The sequence below is a fragment of the Neoarius graeffei genome, chromosome 6, assembly GCF_027579695.1.
Source record: "Neoarius graeffei isolate fNeoGra1 chromosome 6, fNeoGra1.pri, whole genome shotgun sequence".
NCBI classification, from domain to species: Eukaryota; Metazoa; Chordata; class Actinopteri; order Siluriformes; family Ariidae; genus Neoarius; species Neoarius graeffei.
In genome coordinates, this window is record NC_083574.1 from 12552814 (window position 1) to 12576920 (window position 24107).

General features: G+C 42.1%; 1 protein-coding gene across 2 annotated transcripts in view; it reads left to right on the forward strand.

Moving 5' to 3' along the window:
• The window catches only part of zgc:158464 (uncharacterized protein LOC791139 homolog), a 437335-nt gene that overhangs the window by 102584 nt on the left and 310644 nt on the right, over nt 1–24107 (forward strand). For both annotated transcript variants that reach the window (XM_060923332.1, XM_060923334.1), the window contains exon 2: nt 6558–6690. In XM_060923332.1, the coding sequence (XP_060779315.1) occupies nt 6558–6690 (133 nt within the window). The remainder of the gene's footprint in view (nt 1–6557; nt 6691–24107) is intronic.

Sequence of the window (24107 nt, forward strand, 5' to 3'; positions counted from 1 at the left end):
GGGTCTGACTGCGTCTGACTGACTGGGAGGTCGCGCAAAGCTCGGAGAGGTACGGAGCAGCTCGTCTCAATTCAGATAAGAGCATATTTCATTATGGAAGTACGGTGGACTGTTCCTTTAATGATCTAGAGATGATCTACAAAGAGGAGTGGACCAAAATTCCTCCTGACGTGTGCGCAAACCTGGTCATCAATTACAAGAAACGTCTGACCTCTGTGCTTGCCAACAAGGGTTTTGCCACCAAATACTAAGTCTTGTTTGCTAGAGGGTTCAAATACTTATTTCACTCAAAGAAATACAAATCAGTTTATATCTTTTATATGAAGTTATTTTCTCGATTTTCTTTTTGATGTTTTGTCTCTCGCAGTTAAAATAAACCTACCATTAAAATGATAGAATGTTCATTTCTTTGTCAGTGGACGAACTTACAAAATCAGCAAAGGATCGAATAATTATTTCCTTCACTGTATGTACTCTTTTTTTTTTTAAACTAATATGCTTGAGTAAAAATCTGTGAGGTCCGTGTAAACATATTCCAAGTATATGTGAGAGAGTCTTTAGTTAATTAAAGCTAGACGGCCTTGCGATTTCATCAAACCGGTGAAATTTAGTTCCCTCTGAAATGTGGTCTTTGTGATAGATGTTTATTTCTGTAACATCTCAGAAAATATCAGGCCGTTCTGCGGCTGGGAAGTTATTTAATTTGAGGGGATTAAAGCAAACAATGCGCATGAAATCGCTCGCTTCGCGCAGTCAAGCAGACGGAGGAAGTCCCATGTGCGCATGCGCAGGTTTACTCAGCCGATCGTTGTGAGCGAGGTGCTCGCTGAGCGCCGATTTATTTATTAGTTTGATATTTCCTGCGTTTCCTTTCCTTCGTATATAACATCACGTCTTTTCTTGGGCAATTCCATGTAAATGTCAACCTCACCATGCAAAAATAAAGCAACATGTAATACATCAAAACCACTCCCAGAGATCTCACCTAGGCCTGTATTTTACAGATGTGAATAAGTTGAACCAATTTGTAACCAACCTAATATGTCACTGTCAGTCTTTCTTTCTTATAATGTAAACCCCAAGCTAAAATCAACTTTGATCATGTACAATTCTGTATTATTGCCACAAGCCACAGAAATGTATGCAAAAATCCACAAAACAGCAAAACAGTAGCCATCCTAAATATTATTTAAGAACTTTGATAGTTTTAGCTGATATTTAGAGAGTTTTTCAAAGGGTTATGGTGGTTAAATTGCTGATTTTCTAAACATACGCCATGTCTATTTCAGACGCGTCACATCCATAACGGAATTTCGTCACATCCATAACGCTGACTTTTCCTTCCGAAACTCTGCATGAAATACAAAATATTTTAAACAAAGATTTTTTTTAATATTCACCTTGGACCCCTCTATCAAACGGATATCTCCATTTCGACATTAGGTTTACAATTTCACAGAGTTTGATAAAAATGTACAGTCACCCAAGAAAAGTGATACTTTTTCTGTCACATCCATAACGCATCTTTTATTGGCATTTTCTGGCATGCCCTAGATGTACTATGGGAATTGTTCTTGTTCTATCACTTCTCCAGTACGGTACAGCCTTAAAATATGCAACACCTGTTTAAATACTGGGAGACAGTAAAACGTGCACTGGGTCATTTGTTGCCATTTTGAGTTCAAGTGTCACGTCCATAACGCTGGAATTGCTCTCTTCTCGCTTTCTTTCCGTTACTGTAGTCGGTCTTTCACGTTTCATTCGCACACTCACGTCCTCCTGTTTTCAAATTTGTATCCCACAATGCCTTGCGTGAACAGGGAAAGCCCACCACGTGATGCATGATGTAGTATCTTGAATCGGGTCATGGTGAAGCAGGCAAAAATAACGGAGAATTTTGGGCCATGTGGCTCTAAATTCATTAATTGTTCTATTTAAAAAAAAAATAAAATTAAATAAAATTGGAAGTCTGTGATTTGAATTGAGTAGCTTTCGGTCCACCAAACACAACTAATTGCATGTCAGGGAAAATTCTTTTTATGACCTAAGCTTGAAAAATCTGAAAGGCAGTCTAGCTTTAAAAAAAAAAAAAGAAAAATCCAGTAAAATTCCCCCCCAAGTTTAAACCACCTTTTTGGATTTTGGTAGTTGAAGCTATTTAAATTATTTTTGTACACATCACGTTAATTTTTTTTTTTCCTGTGAGGTATTTAACACATTTATTTATTTATTTATTTATTTAAATACCTCCGACAACTTTATTGGAAGAGGTTATGTTTTCGCCTCCATTTGTTTTCGTCTGTTCCCAATGTAACTCAAAAAGTAACGAACGGATTTGGATGAAATTTGGAGGAAAGGTGGACCACGGGACAAGCAACAATTGATTTAGATTTTGATGCAAATCCGAGCGCTCTACCTTCTAGTTCTTTATTTGTACTTGCTCAGGGTGAAATTTGTCTTTAAAAACGTATGCCTGTTATTTGAAATTACGAGTCATGGTTACATACCCAATAAAACACCATTTAAAAAATGTCTACATTAAAGAAAAAAAAAAGGTTAAAGTAGCTTACTTTGTGTCCGAATCAAGAATCTGAGACCACAGTGGGCTCGGGCTCCCTGAAACTGACCAGCTGAAAATGAGAAAAAGACCAGGCGACACTGTTCTAGTCTTCAGCTGTGCGGTTTTGGTGAACCTGCGCCCACTGTAGCTCCACTTTCCAGTTCTGGGATGAGAGGAGTGCAACCCCGATGTGGGTTTCTGCTGTGTAGTCCGTCCACCTCAAAGTTTGACGTTTTTTTTTTAAATTTGCTTTTCAGCTCACCATGGTTGTCAAGAGTGGTTATTAGCTCATCTGGCCAACAGGCACTGAGCTCATGCCATCATGTGTTGTCTGTCTGGCGTCGTCGTCTACATTTCACGAAAATCGCTTCTTCTCTCTCAATTCTTCACAGATTTTGATTCTTTCTGGCATGAAGGTAGAGGTACCTAGGGTACATCTAACTTCGACCCAGATTTGCTGAATTACAATTATTAATGAAGTTAATAGTGGACTAATTAAGCCTCCTTCCTCGCCGTTTTGGATTCTTTCTGGCAATTACAACCCCGATTCCAAAAAAGTTGGGACAAAGTACAAATTGTAAATAAAAACGGAATGCAATAATTTACAAATCTCAAAAACTGATATTGTATTCACAATAGAACATAGACAACATATCAAATGTCGAAAGTGAGACATTTTGAAATTTCATGCCAAATATTGGCTCATTTGAAATTTCATGACAGCAACACATCTCAAAAAAGTTGGGACAGGGCAATAAGAGGCTGGAAAAGTTAAAGGTACAAAAAAGGAACAGCTGGAGGACCAAATTGCAACTCGTCAGGTCAATTGGCAATAGGTCATTAACATGACTGGGTATAAAAAGAGCATCTTGGAGTGGCAGCGGCTCTCAGAAGTAAAGATGGGAAGAGGATCACCAATCCCCCTAATTCTGCGCCGACAAATAGTGGAGCAATATCAGAAAGGAGTTCGACAGTGTAAAATTGCAAAGAGTTTGAACAGATCATCATCTACAGTGCATAATATCATCAAAAGATTCAGAGAATCTGGAAGAATCTCTGTGCGTAAGGGTCAAGGCCGAAAACCATACTGGGTGCCCGTGATCTTCGGGCCCTTAGACGGCACTGCATCACATACAGGCATGCTTCTGTATTGGAAATCACAAAATGGGCTCAGGAATATTTCCAGAGAACATTATCTGTGAACACAATTCACCGTGCCATCCGCCGTTGCCAGCTAAAACTCTATAGTTCAAAGAAGAAGCCGTATCTAAACATGATCCAGAAGCGCAGACGTCTTCTCTGGGCCAAGGCTCATTTAAAATGGACTGTGGCAAAGTGGAAAACTGTTCTGTGGTCAGACGAATCAAAATTCAAAGTTCTTTATGGAAATCAGGGACGCCGTGTCATTTGGACTAAAGAGGAGAAGGACGACCCAAGTTGTTATCAGCGCTCAGTTCAGAAGCCTGCATCTCTGATGGTATGGGGTTGCATTAGTGCGTGTGGCATGGGCAGCTTACACATCTGGAAAGACCCCATCAATGCTGAAAGGTATATCCAGGTTCTAGAGCAACATATGCTCCCATCCAGACGACGTCTCTTTCAGGGAAGACCTTGCATTTTCCAACATGACAATGCCAAACCACATACTGCATCAATTACAGCATCATGGCTGCGTAGAAGAAGGGTCCGGGTACTGAACTGGCCAGCCTGCAGTCCAGATCTTTCAACCATAGAAAACATTTGGCGCATCATAAAACGGAAGATACGACAAAAAAGACCTAAGACAGTCGAGCAACTAGAATCCTACATTAGACAAGAATGGGTTAACATTCCTATCCCTAAACTTGAGCAACTTGTCTCCTCAGTCCCCAGACGTTTACAGACTGTTGTAAAGAGAAAAGGGGATGTCTCACAGCGGTAAACATGGCCTTGTCCCAACTTTTTTGAGATGTGTTGTTGTCATGAAATTTAAAATCACCTAATTTTTCTCTTTAAATGATACATTTTCTCAGTTTAAACATTTGATATGTCATCTATGTTCTATTCTGAATAAAATATGGAATTTTGAAACTTCCACATCATTGCATTCCGTTTTTATTTACAATTTGTACTTTGTCCCAACTTTTTTGGAATCGGGGTTGTAGGTCGGTATTCCTAGGGTGGATATCACTTCTATATATAGCCTGCAACATTTATTGCGCAAGGTGGCCTACTTTCGATCGTTCCTTCCGGACCAGACGGGCCCAGAGTGAGCTACGCCGTCATTGACGGTCTCGTTTGAGTTCCTGTCCCTCGAACCAGTCTGGCCGTTCTCCTCGAGAGAATGATGCGTGTGAAAATTCCTAGAGGTCAGCACTTTCTGAAATCCTCATCTGGCACCAGCAACCACGTCATGGTTCAAAGTCAATAAGATGAGATTTTAAATTTTTTTCCTGTTCCTCATTCTGATGTTTGAACATTAACTAAGGGTGTTTTCACACTTGGTCCCTTTCAGCCATCTAACCGAACTCAGATCGATGACTCAGCATTTTTTGTGCATATGTGAACACTCCAACCGTACCCAGACCCCTTTAAAGCGAACCGAACTGAGACCACCTCAGGAGGTGGTCTCAGTACGGTTCGCTAAAAATCAACGGTACGGTTCGCCTAATCTGCGCATTGTGAACAAAAAGCGCACCGGGTTCACTTCGCCTTTTTCACTGTAGTTTAACCTTCTTCGTTTGCCGTAGTTGGTCACGTGACTGTAGCAGGGAAACTCAACTTCCTTTTGGATCTTACCACAGCCGCTGGAATAAATTTATTTTCCTTAATCCGCACTATTTTGATCAAAGAATACAGCAGGGCAAGCATGGCAGCAGACATTTTGATTCAAGAGAAAATTACCCAGAATTCCGTGCACTGGGGGTCTGAGGGCTCTAGAGGACCTGGTGTGAACAGAAAGAGGACTGAGGCCCCATCAAAGCTTAACTGGACCAGAAAGAGAACCCAGTCCTCTTTGTAATAAATTCACAGTGTGAACACAAAGAACTGAGTTCTTTTTCTTTTGGTCCACTTAAAGAGGACCGAGTCTGGTTCCTTTAAAGGGGACCAAGTGTGAAAACACCCTGAAGCTCTTGATTTTGTACCTGCATGATTGGATGCATCACACTGCTGTCAAGAAGGGATCGGCTGATCAGAGAGCCGCGTAAAACAGCAGGCGGATGGGTGTACTTAATAAAGTGGCTGGTAAGCGGATAGCATGTTTCATGCATTTCTCTAACGTGCCAAATAAAGTCGTTCAGAAAGTGTGTATTCTATGCATCCGCACCCAAACCTTGAGGAACCGCACGTTTCCGTGTTTTGATCGGCTTTCGTTAGGCGACTAAAAGTAGAAACTGGGATCGTGAATATTTAAATGTGGATTATTTATTTTAATTTTTTTAAATGCCGCCTTTGAATACACAAATATTATGAAAATTAAAATAGCATTGGGAGAATAAATTCATTCTGACAGCCTCAAAAGTGCACGCACACACACATATCTTGAGGCTGTTTTGCATCCCGTCGTAATGAAGTTCTCGACTTTGCAAATGAAATGTTTTTGAAACGCAGAGACGATTAGTGTTCAGCTTCATTATGTGAAATGAACAAGACGTGTCACCCTGAAAGACCCAGGGCCAATCAACAGCGCCATGTTTAAATTTCGGCACCCGTAATTACACATCTCGTCATGCTAGTTTCACTGTAGTTATCGAATAATATGCATCGAGATGATTATACAAGACGGATAATAAGATCAGGCAGGTCCTAAAGGGTTAAAAGCAGTTGCTTTATACTCTGTTTTTCTCTTCTCTTCTCTTCTCATCTCGTGCCCCGACCTTAATCTTCATCTCTCGGCTCTGTTTTCGACTCTGATGTCTCTTCCGTCTGTCCTCGGTTTGGGAGATGTTTTCCGCATTTCACAGCAGGGCTTTCTGAAGGATCACACACATACAGTATTTTCTGCTTTTCTCTGCAGGTGATCATCTTGGAGGACTACGCGGACCCTTTCGACGCCGCGGATCAAGCAGGTGGCACCCAGAGCAGCGTGGAGAAACCGGTGGAGAACGATGGCTACATGGAGCCGTACGAAGCTCAGAAGATGATGGCTGGTAAGACGTTTGGTGTTGCGTTGTCGTCGAATCAGTTTTCTTTTTCTACAGCACGATGCGTCAGCGTAATTGTTTTTTTTTTCTGTTTGTTTATCGAATGGTGGTTCCTCATGACCACTTTCCACACGTCCTCTTTTTCTTCTACAGTACCTTGTAAAAGTGTTCATCCCCCTTGGTGTTTGTCCTGTTTTGGGAGTGCGTAGGTATTCACCCTCCCCAAAGTCAATACTTCCTAGAGCCACGTTTTGCTGCAATTACAGCTCTTGGGGTGTGTCTCTATTAGCTTAGCATATCTAGCCACTGGGATTTTCGCCCAGGGCGGCACGGTGGTGTAGTGGTTAGCGCTGTCGCCTCACAGCAAGAAGGTCCTGGGTTCGAGCCCCGGGGCCGGCGAGGGCCTTTCTGTGTGGAGTTTGCATGTTCTCCCCGTGTCCGCGTGGGTTTCCTCCGGGTGCTCCGGTTTCCCCCACAGTCCAAAGACATGCAGGTTAGGTTAACTGGTGACTCTAAATTGACCGTAGGTGTGAATGTGAGTGTGAATGGTTGTCTGTGTCTATGTGTCAGCCCTGTGATGACCTGGCGACTTGTCCAGGGTGTACCCCGCCTTTCACCCGTAGTCAGCTGGGATAGGCTCCAGCTTGCCTGCGACCCTGTAGAACAGGATAAAGCGGCTAGAGATAATGAGATGAGATGAGATGAGATTTTCGCCCATTCCTCAAGGCAAAACTGCTCCAGCTCCTTCGAGTTGCATTGGTGGACAGCAATCTTCAAGTTATGCCACAGATTCTCAATCGGATTGAGGTCTGGGCTTTCCAAGACATTTCAATGTTTCCCTTTAAACCACTCCAGTGTAGCTTTAGCAGTATGTTTAGGGTCAGTGTCCTGCTAGACCGTGAGCCTTCGTCCCAGTCTCAAAACTCTGTCCGACTCAAACAGGTTTTCCTCCAGAATTGCCCTGTATTTAGTGCCATCCATCTTTCCTTCAGTCCTGACCAGCTTTCCTGTCCCTGCAGATGAAAAACATCCCCACAGCATGATGCTGCCACCACCATGCTTCACTGTAGGAATGGTGTTCTCAGGGTGTTGGGTTTGCACCACACGTTGTGTTTCCCATGATGGCCAAAAAGTTCAATTTTAGTCTCATTTGACCAGAGAATCTTCTTCCATGTGTTTGGGGAGTCTGCCACATGCTGTTGGGCAAACTCCAGATGTGCTTTCTTTAAGCGATGACTGACTTTTTTTTTCCTGGCCACTCTTCCATAAAGCCCTGCTCTGTAGAGCGTACAGCTTAAAGTGGTCCTATGGACAGATTCTCCCATCTCCGCTGTGGATCTTTGCAGCTCCTTCAGTGTTATCTTTGGTGTCTTTGTTGCATCTCTGATTAATGCCCTCCTTGCCCGGTCTGTGAGTTTTGGTGGGCGGCCTTCTCTTGTCAAGTTCGTAGTGGTGCCACGTTCTTTCCATTTTGCTATAATGGATTTAATGGTGCTCCCTGGGATATTTTTTTATAACCCGACCCTGATCTATACTTCTCCACAACTTTGTCTCTGACCTGTTTGGAGGCTCCTTGGTTCTCATGTTGCTTGCTTAGTCGTGTTGCAGAGTCAGGGTCCTTCCAGAACAGGTTGATTTCTACAGACGTCACGTGACAGATCATGCGACACTTTGATCGCACGCAGGTGAATCTTAATCAACTAATTATGAAGTGAATTGGTTGGACCAGCTCTTATTGAGGGGTTACAGATACAGTAGTTAGAGAGACGCTCGCTTTCGCGTTACACGTGAGCCTTCGTTCCACCACATGCAGCTGTTCACTGACTGTGTCTTTGTTCTGATGCCGTTAGTTGAATTATCTTCACTAATACTCAGGGAATCTGCTCACCTGTCTGAACAGGCACGCTCGGCCATACGCGAGCTGTCTAGCGCTGAATAAACACGGTACGTTTGTTTTGCGAAAAACGCAACCGAGCGCAAATGTCAAAAGGTGCAAGCAGACTTTTCCTCTCGAATTTGCATTCGCAGACCCCCAAACCTGCACACAGTGTAACAAGGGCTGGCACAGTTAATGAGAATTACGATGTCGTCTGGAGAGGAGACAGCCTTTACTACCGGCTTCTTTTTCATCTGCCTTCTGGCTGGAACAATAGACAGCTTTGTGGCGAACTGTACTCCTCGTCTCGGCTGAAACAATGGCCAGGCTCTGTGCTATTGTCCTCTCTGCTCCGATATCACTCACACAGGGACGGCGCACGGATTCATGCAAAGAAAGACGATAAAGAGGAAAAGAAACGAGCGGTTTTCTGCCTCACTGAATGCATTTGAGCGGGGGATCCATCATAGAAAAGCAGTCAGGAGTGAAAAGGATGAACGATGATGTGTTTAGATTTTGTTTGCTTGGTTAGGGTTCCTTCATTTTTGTTAGAAAATTCCATGTTTTTTTTTTTAAATAACATTTTTCATAATATATATACTAGTGCATCTCAAAAAATTAGAATATTGTGAAAAAGTTCAATATTTTCCATCAGTTATTTAAGAAAGTGAAAATGTTATATATATTATAGACTCATTACACATAAACTAAAATGTTTCAAGCATTTTTCTATTTTAATTTTAATCAGTACGGCATACAGTACAAAAACATAAAAAAACCCATCTCAAAATATTAGAATATTTCATTTCGAGTTTGAGTAAAACAGTATGAACACAGTGTATCTCTCGGTCTAGTTCAGTACACACAACCACAATCATGGGGAAGACTGCTGACTTGACTGTTGTCCAGAAGATGATCACTGATGCCCTCCACAAGGAGGGTAAGCCACAAAAGGTCATTGCTGAAAAGGGTGGCTGGAAAAGGTGCGCAAGCAACAGGGACGGCCGCAGTCTTGAGAGGATTGTCGAGAAAAGTTGATTCAAGAACTTGGGAGAGCTTCACAAGGAGTGGACTGAGGCTGGTGCCAGTGTATCTAGACCCATCACGAACAGACATCTTCAAGAAAGGGGATACAACTTTCGCGTTCCTAATATCAAGCTACTCCTGAGCCAGAGACAATGTCAGAAGTGTCTTATCTGGGCTAAGGAGAGAAAGAAATGGACTGTTGCTCAGTGGTCCAAAGTCCTCTTTTCAGATGAAAGTACATTTTGCATTTAATTTGGAAATCACGGTTCTAGAGTCTGGAGGAAGAGTGGAGAGGCACAGAATCCAAGGTGTTTGAAGCCCAGTGTGAAGTTTCCACAGTCTGTGATGATTTGGGGTGCCATGTCATCTGCTGGTGTTGGTCCACTGTATTTTATCAAGTCCAAAGTCAACACAGCCATCTACCAGGAGATTTTAGAGCACTTCATGCTTCCATCTGCTGACGAGCTTTTTGGAGATGCTGATTTCCTTTTCCAGCAGGACTTAGCACCTACCCACAGTGCCAAAACTACTACCGAATGGTTTGCTGACCATGATATTACTGTGTTTGATTGGCCAGCCAACTTGCCTGACCCGAACCCCATAGAGAATCTATGGGGTATTGTCAAGAGGAAGATGAGAAACACCCGACCCAAAAATACAGATACGCTGAAGGCCACTATCAAAGCAACCTGGGCTTCAATAACACCTCAGCAGTGCCACAGACTGATCACCTCCATGCCACACCGCATTGATACAGTAATTCATGGTAAAGGAGCCCCAACCAAGTATTGAGTGTATAAATGAATATACTTTTCAGAAGTTGGACATTTCTGTATTGTAAATCCTTTTTTTGATTGATCTTAGGGAATATTCTAATAATTTGAGATACTGGATTTCTGATTTTCATGAGCTATAAGCCATAATCATCAAAATTAAAACAAAAAAGGCTTTAAATATTTCACTTTACATGTAATGAATATAGAATATATGAAAGTTTACCTTTTTGAATTAAATTATGAAAAAAAGGAACTTTTTCATGGTATTCTAATTTTTTGAGATGTACTAGTATATGTGTGTGTGTGTGTGTATGTGTGTATATATATATATATATATATATATATATATATATATATATATATGTATAATAATTTCATAATAGATTTTATTTAATTGTTTTTTTCATTTTATTTCATGAATAATCCATGATAACGCCAAGTAAGATTTTTTTTTTCCTTTTTGAATGATTTCGAGGAGACTATTGGATTATTAGCTCATCTGTCCATCAGGCCGATGAGCTGTTGCCACGGCATGGCGTGGCATCTGTCCATCATCCACATTTCAGTTAAATCGTATCTCCTCCGCCGGTTCTCCACGGATTTCCGTTCCGATTGTTTTGTTTGCAAGAACTCGTCACAAAACTTGGTCATTGTTTTTGTCAAATTTTTTTTTTTGCGAACCAGTTACGAATTAGGCCAATTGAAGAAATTTTCCAGGCCTCTCACTGGAATTGTATCTCCTCTCTGATCTCTCATCCCATTTCAGTTCTGATCGATGTTTTGGGTCGGTCTTCCCTCGAGGAACAAAACTTGGTCGTTTGTCCGTTCATTTTCCTGTCGTAAACAATTTCAGTTAAATCGTGTCTCCTCCCTCCCTCAGTTCTCAATGGATTTCAGTTCTGATTGTTTAATTTGAAAGAACTCGACCTTCTGCACAAAACCTGCTCATTGTATTGTCGATTTTTTTTTTTTTTTTGCATGGTCAACTTAACACATTTTCTTCTGACTAGAATTGTATCTCCACTCTCATTTATCATCCGATTCGAGTTCTGATCGATTTTTTTGGGGGGTAGATCTTCCGTCAGGGAACAAAATTGAGTCCTTTGTTGAGTTTCCCGTTGTAAACAGTCAGTGCGTTTACATGCACATAGAGAGAATCGAATTTCTGCCGTTGCTCGACTGAAATCGAAGTTCAAAATGCCATGTATGGCCATTGTATTTGTGTGTGTGTATATATATAGATGTCCAACATCTGAAGAATGTCAATAAAAACAAAACAATTGAACTTTTTTGTGTTTATTAAGACATAAGTTAAATTGTAAGCAAAAAAAAAAAAATTTTTTGTAAGCAAAAAATGGACTTTAGAAAAATATACAATTGTGCAAAATAAGTTGTCTTACAAAACAGTGGTCTGCGCAGGACAGTTTGTAGCCATACAGTCTGTTAGAGCAAGCCTAACAGCTTGAACACGGAACTTGTGAACACGGAACTGCCAGTGTTGCCAGATTGGGCGGTTTTAAGTGCATTTTGGCGGATTTGAACATGTTTTGGGCTGGAAAACGTCAGCAGTATCTGGCAACACTGCTGATAACTTTGTTTATACTCTTGAATAGCTCTTCTTCATGACGACAACCGGAAGTGTACCAACACGATGGGGCGTGTAGCGCCACCTGTGGCTCGGGTGCACAATGTACCTCACACAATAGCTCGATTTCCTTGTGTGCATGTAGGATTGGATTTCTCTGGCACCCCTGCTGGGACCCTTAGCTCGATTTGGATGTGCATGTAAACGCACTGAGTTTGTCGTCGAGGTCGGTCCTCTCTCACATCGTGACATTTGAGGTCTGTTTGATGCTTTGGGAGTCATGGTGGTTTTGATGGCAGGCCAGATCAGCTACTACAGCCTTGACGTTCTGGTTTATATATACAGTACTGTGCAATACGGGGGAAAAAAAAACAAAAACGTTGGTGTTGTGTTTGAGCAGTATATTCCATAAGAGACCACGTTTCAGGTTAAAAAAGAAAACGTAATGAAGGCGACTGGGCTTTGGTGCAAAATGAAGAAGCGAGTGTGACAGTCAAAGTGTCCAGAAGAACTGTGGCTGGTTCTGGAAGACGCTCAGTAAAACCTACAGCTCATTTCCGCATAAAACTGCACTCATTGGACCTGAGACAACGATATATTTTTAAAGCAAGGGGTCGTCTCATACCAAATATCGATGTTGAAACGTTTTCATTATTTTTTAAGCCATTTTTGGCCTACAGCATTTCTTTACACGTGACTAAGACTTTTGCACCAAAAATAAAGTACTGTAACGTCTGAAGATATTATTCCGAAGATCGTGTTTTCCTGATCTGGAAAACGTTTGTCGTTTTTTTCCATGATTTCCAAGACGCTGTGAAGCTGTTGAGATTCAACTTGCGGTAGCATCCACACACTACTGAGATGCAGACTGGATTATTTTCGTCCAAAGTGATCTGACTCACCTGCCAGTTATTTGGTTTAGATAAGAGCTACAGTGTCGTATTGTTCATCTGGGTGGTTCCCGGAAAAAAAAAAAAGGCTTTCCGATTAAATATTCGCTCGGCTGTTGTTGTCCTCGCTGGACCTCTGACCTCTCTTCAAATCTCTGCTGGATTAGACGCAATAGCGCAACACCCGTGACCTTTCTTAACCCCTTAATGTTGTTCAGTACTTCGCACTTTGTATCCTAGAGTGTCGTTAGGCTATTAGTTGAAATGCAATTTATTAAAAAAAGATCATTATAATAACAAAAAAGATCCTATCTCCTCATGTATTAACAAAATAAACAGTATTTATGGAAATAGATGTAAATGTATGCAAAAGCCAGTGCCATGCTTGGGGATGTTCCTGATAGCAGGTGTGTGTGTGTGTGTGTGTGTGTGTGTGTGTGTGTGTGAGAACGCGCACAGGTGTGAATGTAAATAAGAAATGTTGGGAATGTAACGACACTAAATTCACCTTTTGTTGTTTGATATTCCGACGCGCCGACTCGTCTGCATGTAGCTCTCAGCTCAGAATGATGCGAGTGTAATGTCTGTCTGTTTATTTTATTTATTCTCGACATGTTTATTCATATTATTTCAGTTATTTCACTTTTTTCCCGCAGATTTCCCAGCGGAGGTCAAAATTCTATCATCAGTCTGTCTGCCTCTTTTTAGTTCTCTACCCGTCTGATTGTCTTTCTGTCTGACCGTCTCACATCTCAGCTGCGTTTATACCTTCATTACTGTCTGTCTGTCTGTCTGTCTGTCAGCTCCCTCTGCACATTTATTCATCTTTGTCCATCATCAGGCATAATGATCGCTTCCTGTGTGATGTCTGCCTTGTGGTTGTGCTGAAAGCGAAAGGGTGTGTCTCTGTCTGTCTCTCTCGGTCTGTCTGGATATTGTCTGTCTGCCTGTTTCCGTCCATCATTTGCTGTCCACATTCTGTCTGGCGTTCTGTCTGTACATACCATGTCTCTGTCCATCTGCATCTGTCTGTGTATCAGCTACCACTACACTTTCATTACTGGCGCTTTGCTGTCTGTCTGTCTGTCTGTCTGTCTGTCTGTCTGTCTCACAGCTGCCTTTACATTGTCATTACTCTGTCTGTCTGTCTGTCTGTCTGTCTGTCTCGCAACTGCCTTTACATTATTACTCTCCGTCTGTCTAGCAGCTGCCTTTGCATTATCATTACTGTCTGTCTGTCTGTCTATCAGCCACCTCTACACTTTCATTACTGGCTGTTCTTTAACTGTCTGTTTGTCTAGCAGCTAGATTTATGTCATCATTACTGGCTGTCCACACTGTCCGTCTGTCTGTCTGTCTGTCTGTCTTTCTAGCAGCTAGCTTTACGCCATCATTACTTGCTGTCCACACTGTCTGTCTGTCTGTCTGTCTGTCTGTCTGTCTGTCTGTCTGTCTCATAGCTAGCTTTACGTCATCCTTACTGGCTGTCCACACTCTGTCTGTCTGTCTACCAGCCACCTCTGCACTTTCATTACTGTCTGTCTGTCTGTCTAGCAGTCACCTCTACACTTTCATTACTGGCTGTTCTTTAACTGTCTGTCTGTCTGTCTGTCTGTTTGTCTAGCAGCTAGCTTTACATCATCATTACTGGCTGTCCACACTCTGTCTGTCTGTCTAGCAGCCACCTCTACACTTTCATTACTGTCTGTCTGTCTAGCAGCCACCTCTACACTTTACTGTCTGTCTGTCTGTCTGTCTAGCAGTCATCTCTACACTTTCATTACTGGCTGTTCTTTAACTGTCTGTCTGTCTGTCTGTCTGTCTGTCTAGCAGCTAGATTTACATCATCATTACTGGCTGTCCACACTCTGTCTGTCTGTCTACCAGCCACCTCTAAACTTTCATGTCTGTCTGTCTGTCTGTCTAGCAGCCACCTCTACACTTTCATTACTGTCTGTCTGTCTAGCAGCCACCTCTACAGTTTACTGTCTGTCTGTCTGTCTGTCTGTCTAGCAGCCACCTCTACACTTTCATTACTGTCTGTCTGTCCAGCAGCCACCTCTACAGTTTACTGTCTGTCTGTCTGTCTGTCTGTCTAGCAGTCACCTCTACACTTTTATTACTGGCTGTTCTTTAACTGTCTGTCTGTTTGTTTGTCTAGCAGCTAGCTTTACATCATTACTGGCTGTCCACACTCTCTCTGTCTGTCTAGCAGCCACCTCTACACTTTCATTACTGTCTGTCTGTCTAGCAGCCACCTCTACAGTTTACTGTCTGTCTGTCTGTCTGTCTGTCTAGCAGTCACCTCTACACTTTCATTACTGGCTGTTCTTTAACTGTCTGTCTGTCTGTCTAGCAGCTAGCTTTACATCATTACTGGCTATCTACACTCTGTCTGCCTGTCTGTCTACCAGCCACCTCTACACTTTCATGTCTATCTGTCTGGCAGCAACCTTTACATTATCATTACTGTCTGTCCACACTCTGTCTGTCCGTCTGTCTGTCTAGCAGCGAGCCTTACATCATTACTGGCTGTCCACACTCTGTCTGCCTGTCTCTCTGTCTATCAGCCACCTCTACACTTTCGTTACTGGCTGTTCTCTGTCTGTCTCTCTTTCTGTCTACCAGCCACCTCTACATTATCATTACTGTCTCTCTGTCTAGCAGCTACCTTTACATCATTATTCCTGGCTGTCCACATTGTCTGTCTGTCTGCCTACCAGCTACCTGGTGAAGCCATGGCCTAAAGCTTTGGGACCGAAAGGTCACTGGTTTGATTCCCTGGACCAGCAGGAATGGCTGAAGTGCCCTTGAGCAAGGCGCCTAATCCCCGACTGCTCCCAGGCTGCCCACTGCTGTGGGTGTGTCAGAGTCCTGTTGTACATCGCTCTGGCTAAGACTGGCTTACTGGCTGTGCTCACTCCGTCTGTCTGTCTGTCTGTCTATCAGCTACCTGTCCATTATCGTTCCTGGCCTTCCACGACCAGAGGCTCCGTGGCATCACTTCCTGTGTCGCCTGCATGTGGTTGTGTTGGAAGCTGAAGTAGTTACTCCTGATGGATGCAGGATAAAACTCCGTAACCAGGAAATATCCGAAAGTGATTGGGAAGCAGTAACTTGTGAGTGTAATGTGCTGTAACTGGTCTTTAAGGAGCCGCCGTGCTGACGTCTCATTTACGTCTCTGAGGAAGATGGATGCCAGCGCATTTCCTCCTAATATAATAAGTGCTGTTGATGGTGCAGTTTTCAAATTCCTATCTTTTCCTCATTTATAGCAGATCAGTTCGATCGCACGCACTCGCTGTGCTGGCAGATTGTGCTGGCTATGCAGATGTGTCTGCGGTGTTTATGCAATTAGGGCACAGTAATAACATAAAGGTAGTATCGCTAATATGAGCATATTAAATTCCTGTACGGAGTTTGAACGTAGACTAGAGCGCATAACAGCAATTTCAGCAAATCTTTTCAAAATTAGAAGTGAATGATGACCCAGGAAGCGCAGATCACGGTTTCGGATTAGCGCGTCGTCCTCGTGCTTCCGGCATCCGCAACGGCCCCGGATACAAATCTGTACATTATTACGCAAAGACTCGGCTGAAAGCTGATTAATTTTTAATTCTCAGCGTATCAATTATTTACTAAATTACTGCTTAAGCTAAAGTGACAGAGATTTGAAGCAGAAATGATCAGTTGTGTTAAATAAGAAAATTACTTCCGACAGCAGTCATCTTTATTCTCCAGTAATGTAATTGTTTAAAGCGTTGCTGTCCCGCGGTTCGAACGCCGTCCTGGTTTATACGAGGATTTTATTCATGTCTGTAGCGTGTTCATTTATTTTATGGACTGTTATCGGGGGGAATTAATGAGGACAGTAAAAGAAGTAAATATTGTTCGAGTTAATCATATTTGATCTATAATTGCACGCAGTTACAGAAGCCGTTAATATTCAGTGTTTTTTCTCGGCATCACTGGACAAAGTAAAACCGGGAAAAAAGAATAAATATAGAGGGGAAAAAAAACCAAACATAAAATATATCCTACAAACAAATATATGGATACGTTTGTAAACAAAACAAAGAATAAATAAATAAACAAATCAGCCAGATAAATAAACCAACAAACCAAACAAATAAATACAAATTTTCGAATAAAATAATGATGAAACAAATAAACCACTTTAAAAAAAAAAACTAGCTTCAAGTAAAAATATGAAATGAAAATGAATTAAAAACAAATAAAACCAGACGCAAACAAAGCAGCGAGAACTGAAGTAAAAATAGCATAAAATGTAAATGAATTAAAAACGAATACTCACAAATAAATAAAAACAACGAAACAAGGACTGACTGAAGTCAATACAAACAAATCAAGCCCACGGTTAAGCGAGAAAAATATTCCATTTTATTTTGCTCCCGGTCCGGTTTCCATCAAATCCTGCGCTCTGATTGGCTGGCGAGCGGGTCCGTATCCTACGGTACGGACTAGGGCTGGGTATCACCAGATACCTCACGATACGATACTATGGCGATGTTTTGCCCACGATAACGATAATATCACGGTACAGCGATTCTGCGATAATCGATATATTGCAAGAAATTTCAACCACATCACGATATCTGTGTCACTGAAGAAAATCAGAATTTATTGACCACTGTAAAATTACATTTCACATACATAACGACACACTCTTGCCAGTATATTTGTCTCTATTCTACTGCTGGCAAAACCAAGAGTTGCTTCACTACAACATACAGAAAATTCCCATTTCTGTGCTAGTATTCTCAACTTTTCTGTAAGCATGGACACATCAGTGCTGCTTAACAAGCAGAATCAAATTGTTTTATGAAAACTTAAAACTTGCACTGCAGACTGCACATACATTTCAGTGCTAACACTCATATCAATTTGTTCTTTGTAAACTTGAGAACATATACCTGAGAACATTTAACTTGTGCTTATTTTGCAGGAACAACACACTGTCTGAAACATTGAAAAGTGCAGTGGGCATCTTAATTGGAGCATCTTAATTTAATTGGAGCGAAACAGGTTTTGCAAAGTGCATTCTCTTTGTCCGGCTCACTGTTTTTTTTTCTCCTTTCCTTTGGAATCCAAAGTGCCTCCAAACATCTGCCTTAAAGTTCGGCGGCGTCTCTAGGTTTACGTTAACAGCCATGCTTGCCTGGTTTTTTTCCTCACTGCAACCGCCGGGGAAAAAAGAGAAGACGAAGAGTGCCTTGCAGTGAGGTAGCGGCACAGCGACACCTCGCGGAGCGGAGGTGCGGAAGTCGTACTGGATTTACAACCCGTCTGAAACATGATTTTATTATTTGAAAAAATATCGATATTCAAATTTTGAGTATCGATATTGAATCGGAAGACAAAGTATCGCGATATATCGCCGTATCGATATTTTTGCACACCCCAAGTACGGACCCCGGTTACGCACCACGGTTACGGACCTCTGGCGACTCGCTTGTTCACAGCAACAACAAACATAGTAGCAATTTTTGTCAACATTTATCTTTTTTATAAGATTTATTTATAAGATTATCAAAAATCTTATAAATTTTTGCCAGCATTTCTCAGGAGAATAGCATTAATTTTACAGCATGGATAGCGATAACGACAGTGTTCACAGCGAAAGCGAGTTTTACTACCCTGAGGAAGAAGAAATAAAAGAAAACATTTCAGGAGAAAGCTAAAAACCGCTAACTGTTGCTAACGCCGAGCAAAAACATGGCTGAATGACTCCTATTTGTATAAATAGGGGACTACATAGGCGGCAAAATGTAGTTTTTTTCCTGCCATGGAAGTGCACTTGTATACCGAGGAGGAAGCCATTTGCATTACAGCCGTGAATGAGGATTCAAAATGGCGGCTCGGCTCGGTTTTCCCTTTCGGGCGCTCTCGTTTTCTGTTAGAATTTGGTAAAGAAAAAAATAAATATATTATTTACCAGCTTAAAGGAAAAGGCAACTTTTGTACAAAATCACCACCAATAGATAAATATATAAAGTAATCGATCATGGAATTTATAGAGAAAGAACAGACCGCATAACAGTATCTTTTAACTTTTAATAATATGGGCTTGCGCTGAGCTCAGCGAAGATGCGTTCCGCCATATTGATCTACTGCGTGACGTCATGCGGCCCACCACTGAAAAGAACTCTTCAGTGCTTCATGGTAATAAGGTAAAAAAACAGTACAATCGCTTCTTCAAAGTTTCACCAAATGGTTTTATTTATGCAACTTAAAGCTCATAATACTGTATAACTTTGGTTGAGTAAAAACACGGAGCAAAAACATGGCTGAATCCTGAATGACTCCTATTTGGATTTGTCCTACCAAGCCTACTGCGCATGCGTGAAGCGGCTCGGCTCGGTTTTCCCTTTCGGGCGCTCTCGTTTTCTGTTAGAATTTGGTAAAGAAAAAAAATATATATATTATTTACCAGCTTACCGGGTCCATGAACATAAATCTGACAGCTGACAAGGTCGGGATATAAATGAATCGAATACAAGCCACCCGCCGGGACTCCAGTGTCCATCCGCCGGGACGCCGGGACTCCGCCGGGAATCACAGTGATCTGTTTGTAAGCACTGTTTTCATGGGCCCAGTGACGTCACAGATCAGAGGGAGGCGCATTAACGAAAGATTCTGATTGGTTTATAGTTGCCCACAATCTCAAAATGGCTGACTCCTCCAACTTCGACTCCTCCGTGTCAATTCATGATTTCAAAGTTAAAAATATTTTTTCATGTTCGATATATAATGGAAATAATTAACGGGATTGATTACATATATGTTTTTCTCCTATTACACACCTGGTTTTGTACAAAACTTGCCTTTTCCTTTAAGGTCGGTCCGTATGGTGAAATACCGTGACCTCGGCCTTGAATACTGACCTCGGCCCAGAGGGTCTAGATCAGTACTTTCAAGACCTCGGTCACGGTATTTCACGATACCGTATGTACCGTTTTCAGGTCTGTCGCACATCGACTTCCTGCTTACCGACTGAACGTATTTACGAAACGTATAGCGTGGATTTACAAAATTTTCCTAACACTTTTCTCAGCAATGACAAATCACAACTGCTTGATATTTGGTACCGAGCTTCAGCTTGGGGTTCTATACCGTGTGTACCGTTTTCAGGTCTGTCGCACATCGACTTCCTGTTTACCGACTGAATGTATTTACGAAACCTATAGGGTGGATTTTGACGCTGTTTCGAGAAGCAAAATGCGATTTCAAAATGACCGTTGACCAGGATGCTATTTGAAACCCCTGGGGAGAGACACACCGCTTTACTTACTTGTTTTAGGGTTAATTATTTGTTGACGTCAACATTCAAGTCAAGTCAACTTTATTGTCAAATATGCTATACATGCTTGACATACAGCACAGAGGAGTCCTCTCTGACCCACGGTGCAAACAGGCAATGCAATAAATAAAAATAGAATAATTGAAAAAAACAAACAATATAAACAGTATAAACACTCTAGATAGGAACTAGACGTAGACTAAAATAATAATAATAATAAGTTAAATTTGTATAGCGCCTTTCAAAAAACCCAAGGACGCTTTACAATTATAGACAAGGAAAGAAAAAAATAAATAAATAAAAATATAATAAAAAATAAAAAGTTAAAAGTCCACCAAGTAGGGGTCAGGATGTAATTCCCGTGGTGTAGCAGCCACAGTCCCACCAAAAGGTGCACGAAAACAAGTCGCACATCTCCAGCACCGCCGCCGTGACGCCGCCAGCAATATCGCTCGAACACCACGCCATGGATCCACAAAACGAGCAGTGAAGCTCCGCCACGCAGAGCGCTGGTATGTCCCAAACCGCCTGCACAGCTGCTGCGACGCCACCGAGCAACATCGCTCAGAACATCACGCCAAGCACTAAAGCGCAGAGTGCTGGACAACCATGATGTAAATTGAGCAACGAGCTCACTGCAGTCCATAGCTGGGAGCACAGGCATCACCCAAGGCCTGGAGGGACCCGACGCCCAAAACTGGGTCCGGAGCTACACCACAACCGGCGGACAAAACACTCAAACATCAAACTACACAAACACACAGGAAAGAAAAAAAATAGGAAAAGAAATAAAATAAGAGCTCCGGTGAGAAGCGGCAGCCAGAACGCGCACGACGTACTCTCAACCGGAAACGGAAACACTCATATATATATATATACACACAAATTGGTTCAAATAACCAAACAGTCAAGGTCACTTGAGGTATAGCAGGTAAACATGAAATAAGCAGAATAAACAAACTAGCAGCTGTTAAGATGAGGTAGTGCGGAATAGCGCAAATTCATAATAAGCGTCCTATTCCTTCGATCGCTTGCATTCTGATATAAGCGAGAGCGGGGGGGATACGTACCGTAAGTGAGCAGTAGCTCACAGTTGATCTTGTTTTTATGCCCAAATCTTGGAGTAATAGTTGGTGTTGCTGGCTGTTTTATTTATTTATTTATTTATTTATTTGCAAGTTAAAAGCGGATAAACTTCATCTCGGCTGAATAACAGCGTTTAATATGGCGCTGCACTGTACGGCGTGACGTCCCAGCTGGACGAATCCTCGCGAGAAGGAGGGACAATAAAGATGTTTTATAAGCTCATCTGGAGCCGCATGAAATTTTAATCGCATTGCTTTTAAAACGAAGGCTTTAATTGTTGCGGCGTAACAGGAGGACGCGAGGTACGTCCTTTCAAATACAACTCATCTGTCCAATGAAGCGTGACAGAATTTATTTATTTTTCCCCCTTTAATAATTAATACCAGAAATGGAGTTTCGAATTTTTAGGAAGTCTTGAGAGAAAAATCTGGTTGTGTGTGTGTCCCAGCTCTCTCACTTTCACCCATTTCCCCTCCTCTCACCCGTCACACACTTTTCCACACACACACATGTCCTCTCTCCTCTCATGTTTCAGCGTGTCAGAAACGTGCCTGTAATGCGCAGTAACCGCTCCGTCCTCTCCCGACTCTGAGCGTGTGAAAGTGAAAGACTAGGAATGAGAATTTTCCCACAATCCCCAGGGTTTCCCACGTTGTGCAAGCACTCGAGAGATGAGCAAATATTTATGGGGGGGAAAAAAAAACCCAACCTCCTTCATGGTGCTCCACACCTCCACTTAGTTTTTCCATGTTTCATTTGTGTGTGTGTGAAAGACACAAGGCTGGATGTGAGCCATGCTGATAGAGAGAGTCATAAAGCGGAAAGGAGAATTCTTTAGAGTGTGTGTGTGTGTGTGTGTGTGTGTGTGTGTATAATGCACAGTAAGCCGTTCTTAATGACACGATGACATGTCTGCTTTCTACACTCACTTTTATTAAGACACTTACTTATACTGCTCTCGTGTGTGTAAACACACTACAGTACAGGCGTCATTCTAGTGTGTACACACACACACACACACACACACTACACACACACACACACACTGCTCCCATCTGTACTGTTGTTATTCAGCAGTTTTGAATCAATGTGTCACATACAACACAGCATCCTCTCTCTCTCTCTCTCTCTCTCTCTCTCTCTCTCTCACCTCTCTCTTTCCCTGTCTGTCTCTCACTTTCTCTCACGCTCGTGCTCTTTCACTTTCCCTCAATCGCTCTCGCTCGCTCTCACACACACACACACCTCTCTCTGTGTCTAACTTTCTCTCTCTCTCGCTCGTGCTTGCTCTTTCCCTGTCTGTCTCTGTTTCTCTCTCCCTCAATCTCTCTCACTTTTTCCTCTCCCTCTCACTTTCTTTCTTTCTCTCTGTCTGTCTGACCAGCTGAAGCATGTCCCTGTGTGTTTTCCCTCCTTGTTAGCTGATTTGCAGACCTGATGGTGCTCAGCTGTGGAAACTCTCGAGCCAGAGGAATTGTGTGGAAATTCAATGATTCCTGTCTGTCGCCGTCACGTCCTTCCCCTTCCTGTGTGTGTGTTTGGCTTTTCCCCGGCACGCACTTCTGGAAGCTTTGGCAGAAACTTAAAGCTGTTCTTCCATCATCACTCAAGCGTTGAGTCCTGAAGGTTCCGTGTGTGTGTGTGTGTGTGTGTGTGGGTCCGAGTCCGAGCCGATCCTCCGGCCGTGTTTTATTCCTCTGACTCCTCCCCCAGCACTGAGTGCAGGAGCCGTGTTGACGAAGGCCGCAGTGCCGGTTTATTCCTGCGTCTCGCTCTGTGTACTGTGAGCCAGCTGTGGAGCGAGTGACTTGCTGTTAGTGCAGCAGCTGTTCTCGGCGCCCTCAGGCTGAGCAGCAGCCTTTACTTTCTCTTTCTCTTCCACTTCATATGTTTCACAAAGTACAGCACACGGAGAAACGCAAACCCATCCAACCTGCTGTCCGGAGCAACGCCAGCTCCACACCGACCCCGAGACGGCGGGCGGGCGGTCTTTCTTTCTTTCTTTCTTTCTTTCTTTCTTTTTCTTGTTTTTCCACACTTCTTTCTTTTTCGTTCTTTCTGTCTTTATTTTTTTCTTGTTTTCCCCCCACAACTTTGTCATTTATTTATTTTTTATTTTTCCCCCACTTCTTTCTTTCTTTTTCATTCTGTCTCTATTTACTGATTTATTTGCTTGTTTTTCCCCACTTCTTTTCTTTCTTTCTTTTGTTCTGTCCTTTATTTATTTTTCTTGTCTTCCCCACTTCTTTCTTTCTTTCTTTCTTTCTTTCTTTCTTTCTTTCTTTCTTTCTTTCTTTCTTTCTTTCTTTCTTTCTTTCTTTCTTTCTGTTTTCCCCACTTCTTTCTTTCTTTCTTTCTTTCTTTCTTTCTTTCTTTCTTTCTTTCTTTCTTTTTCTTGTTTTCCCCACTTTCTTTTTCTTCCTTTCTATTTATATTCTTGTTTTCCCCCACTTTTCTTTCTTTCTTTTTTCTTTTTCTTATTTATTTAATTATTTTCTTATTTTTCCCCACTTCTTTTTCTTTCTATTATTTACTTATTTTCTTGTGTTTCCCCCACCTTTATTAACCCCACCGACAGTAGTCGGAGGGGTTATTATTTTCACCTGCGTCAGTCTGTGTGTGTGTGTGTATCTGTCTGTCTGTCTGTCTGTCTGTCTGTGTGTCTGCAAGATATCTCAAGAACCAATGGATCGATTTGGACCAAATTTTGTACATGTGTTGCCAATCACCCAGGAAGGAAACCATTAAATTTTGGAGGTCAAAGGTCAAGGTCATGGCAGAACTTTGAAATTTTCGCCCAATGTATTTTAATAGGGAAAAGGCGGGGTTTGCACTCGTTAGAGTGTCCCTGTCTAGTTTATTT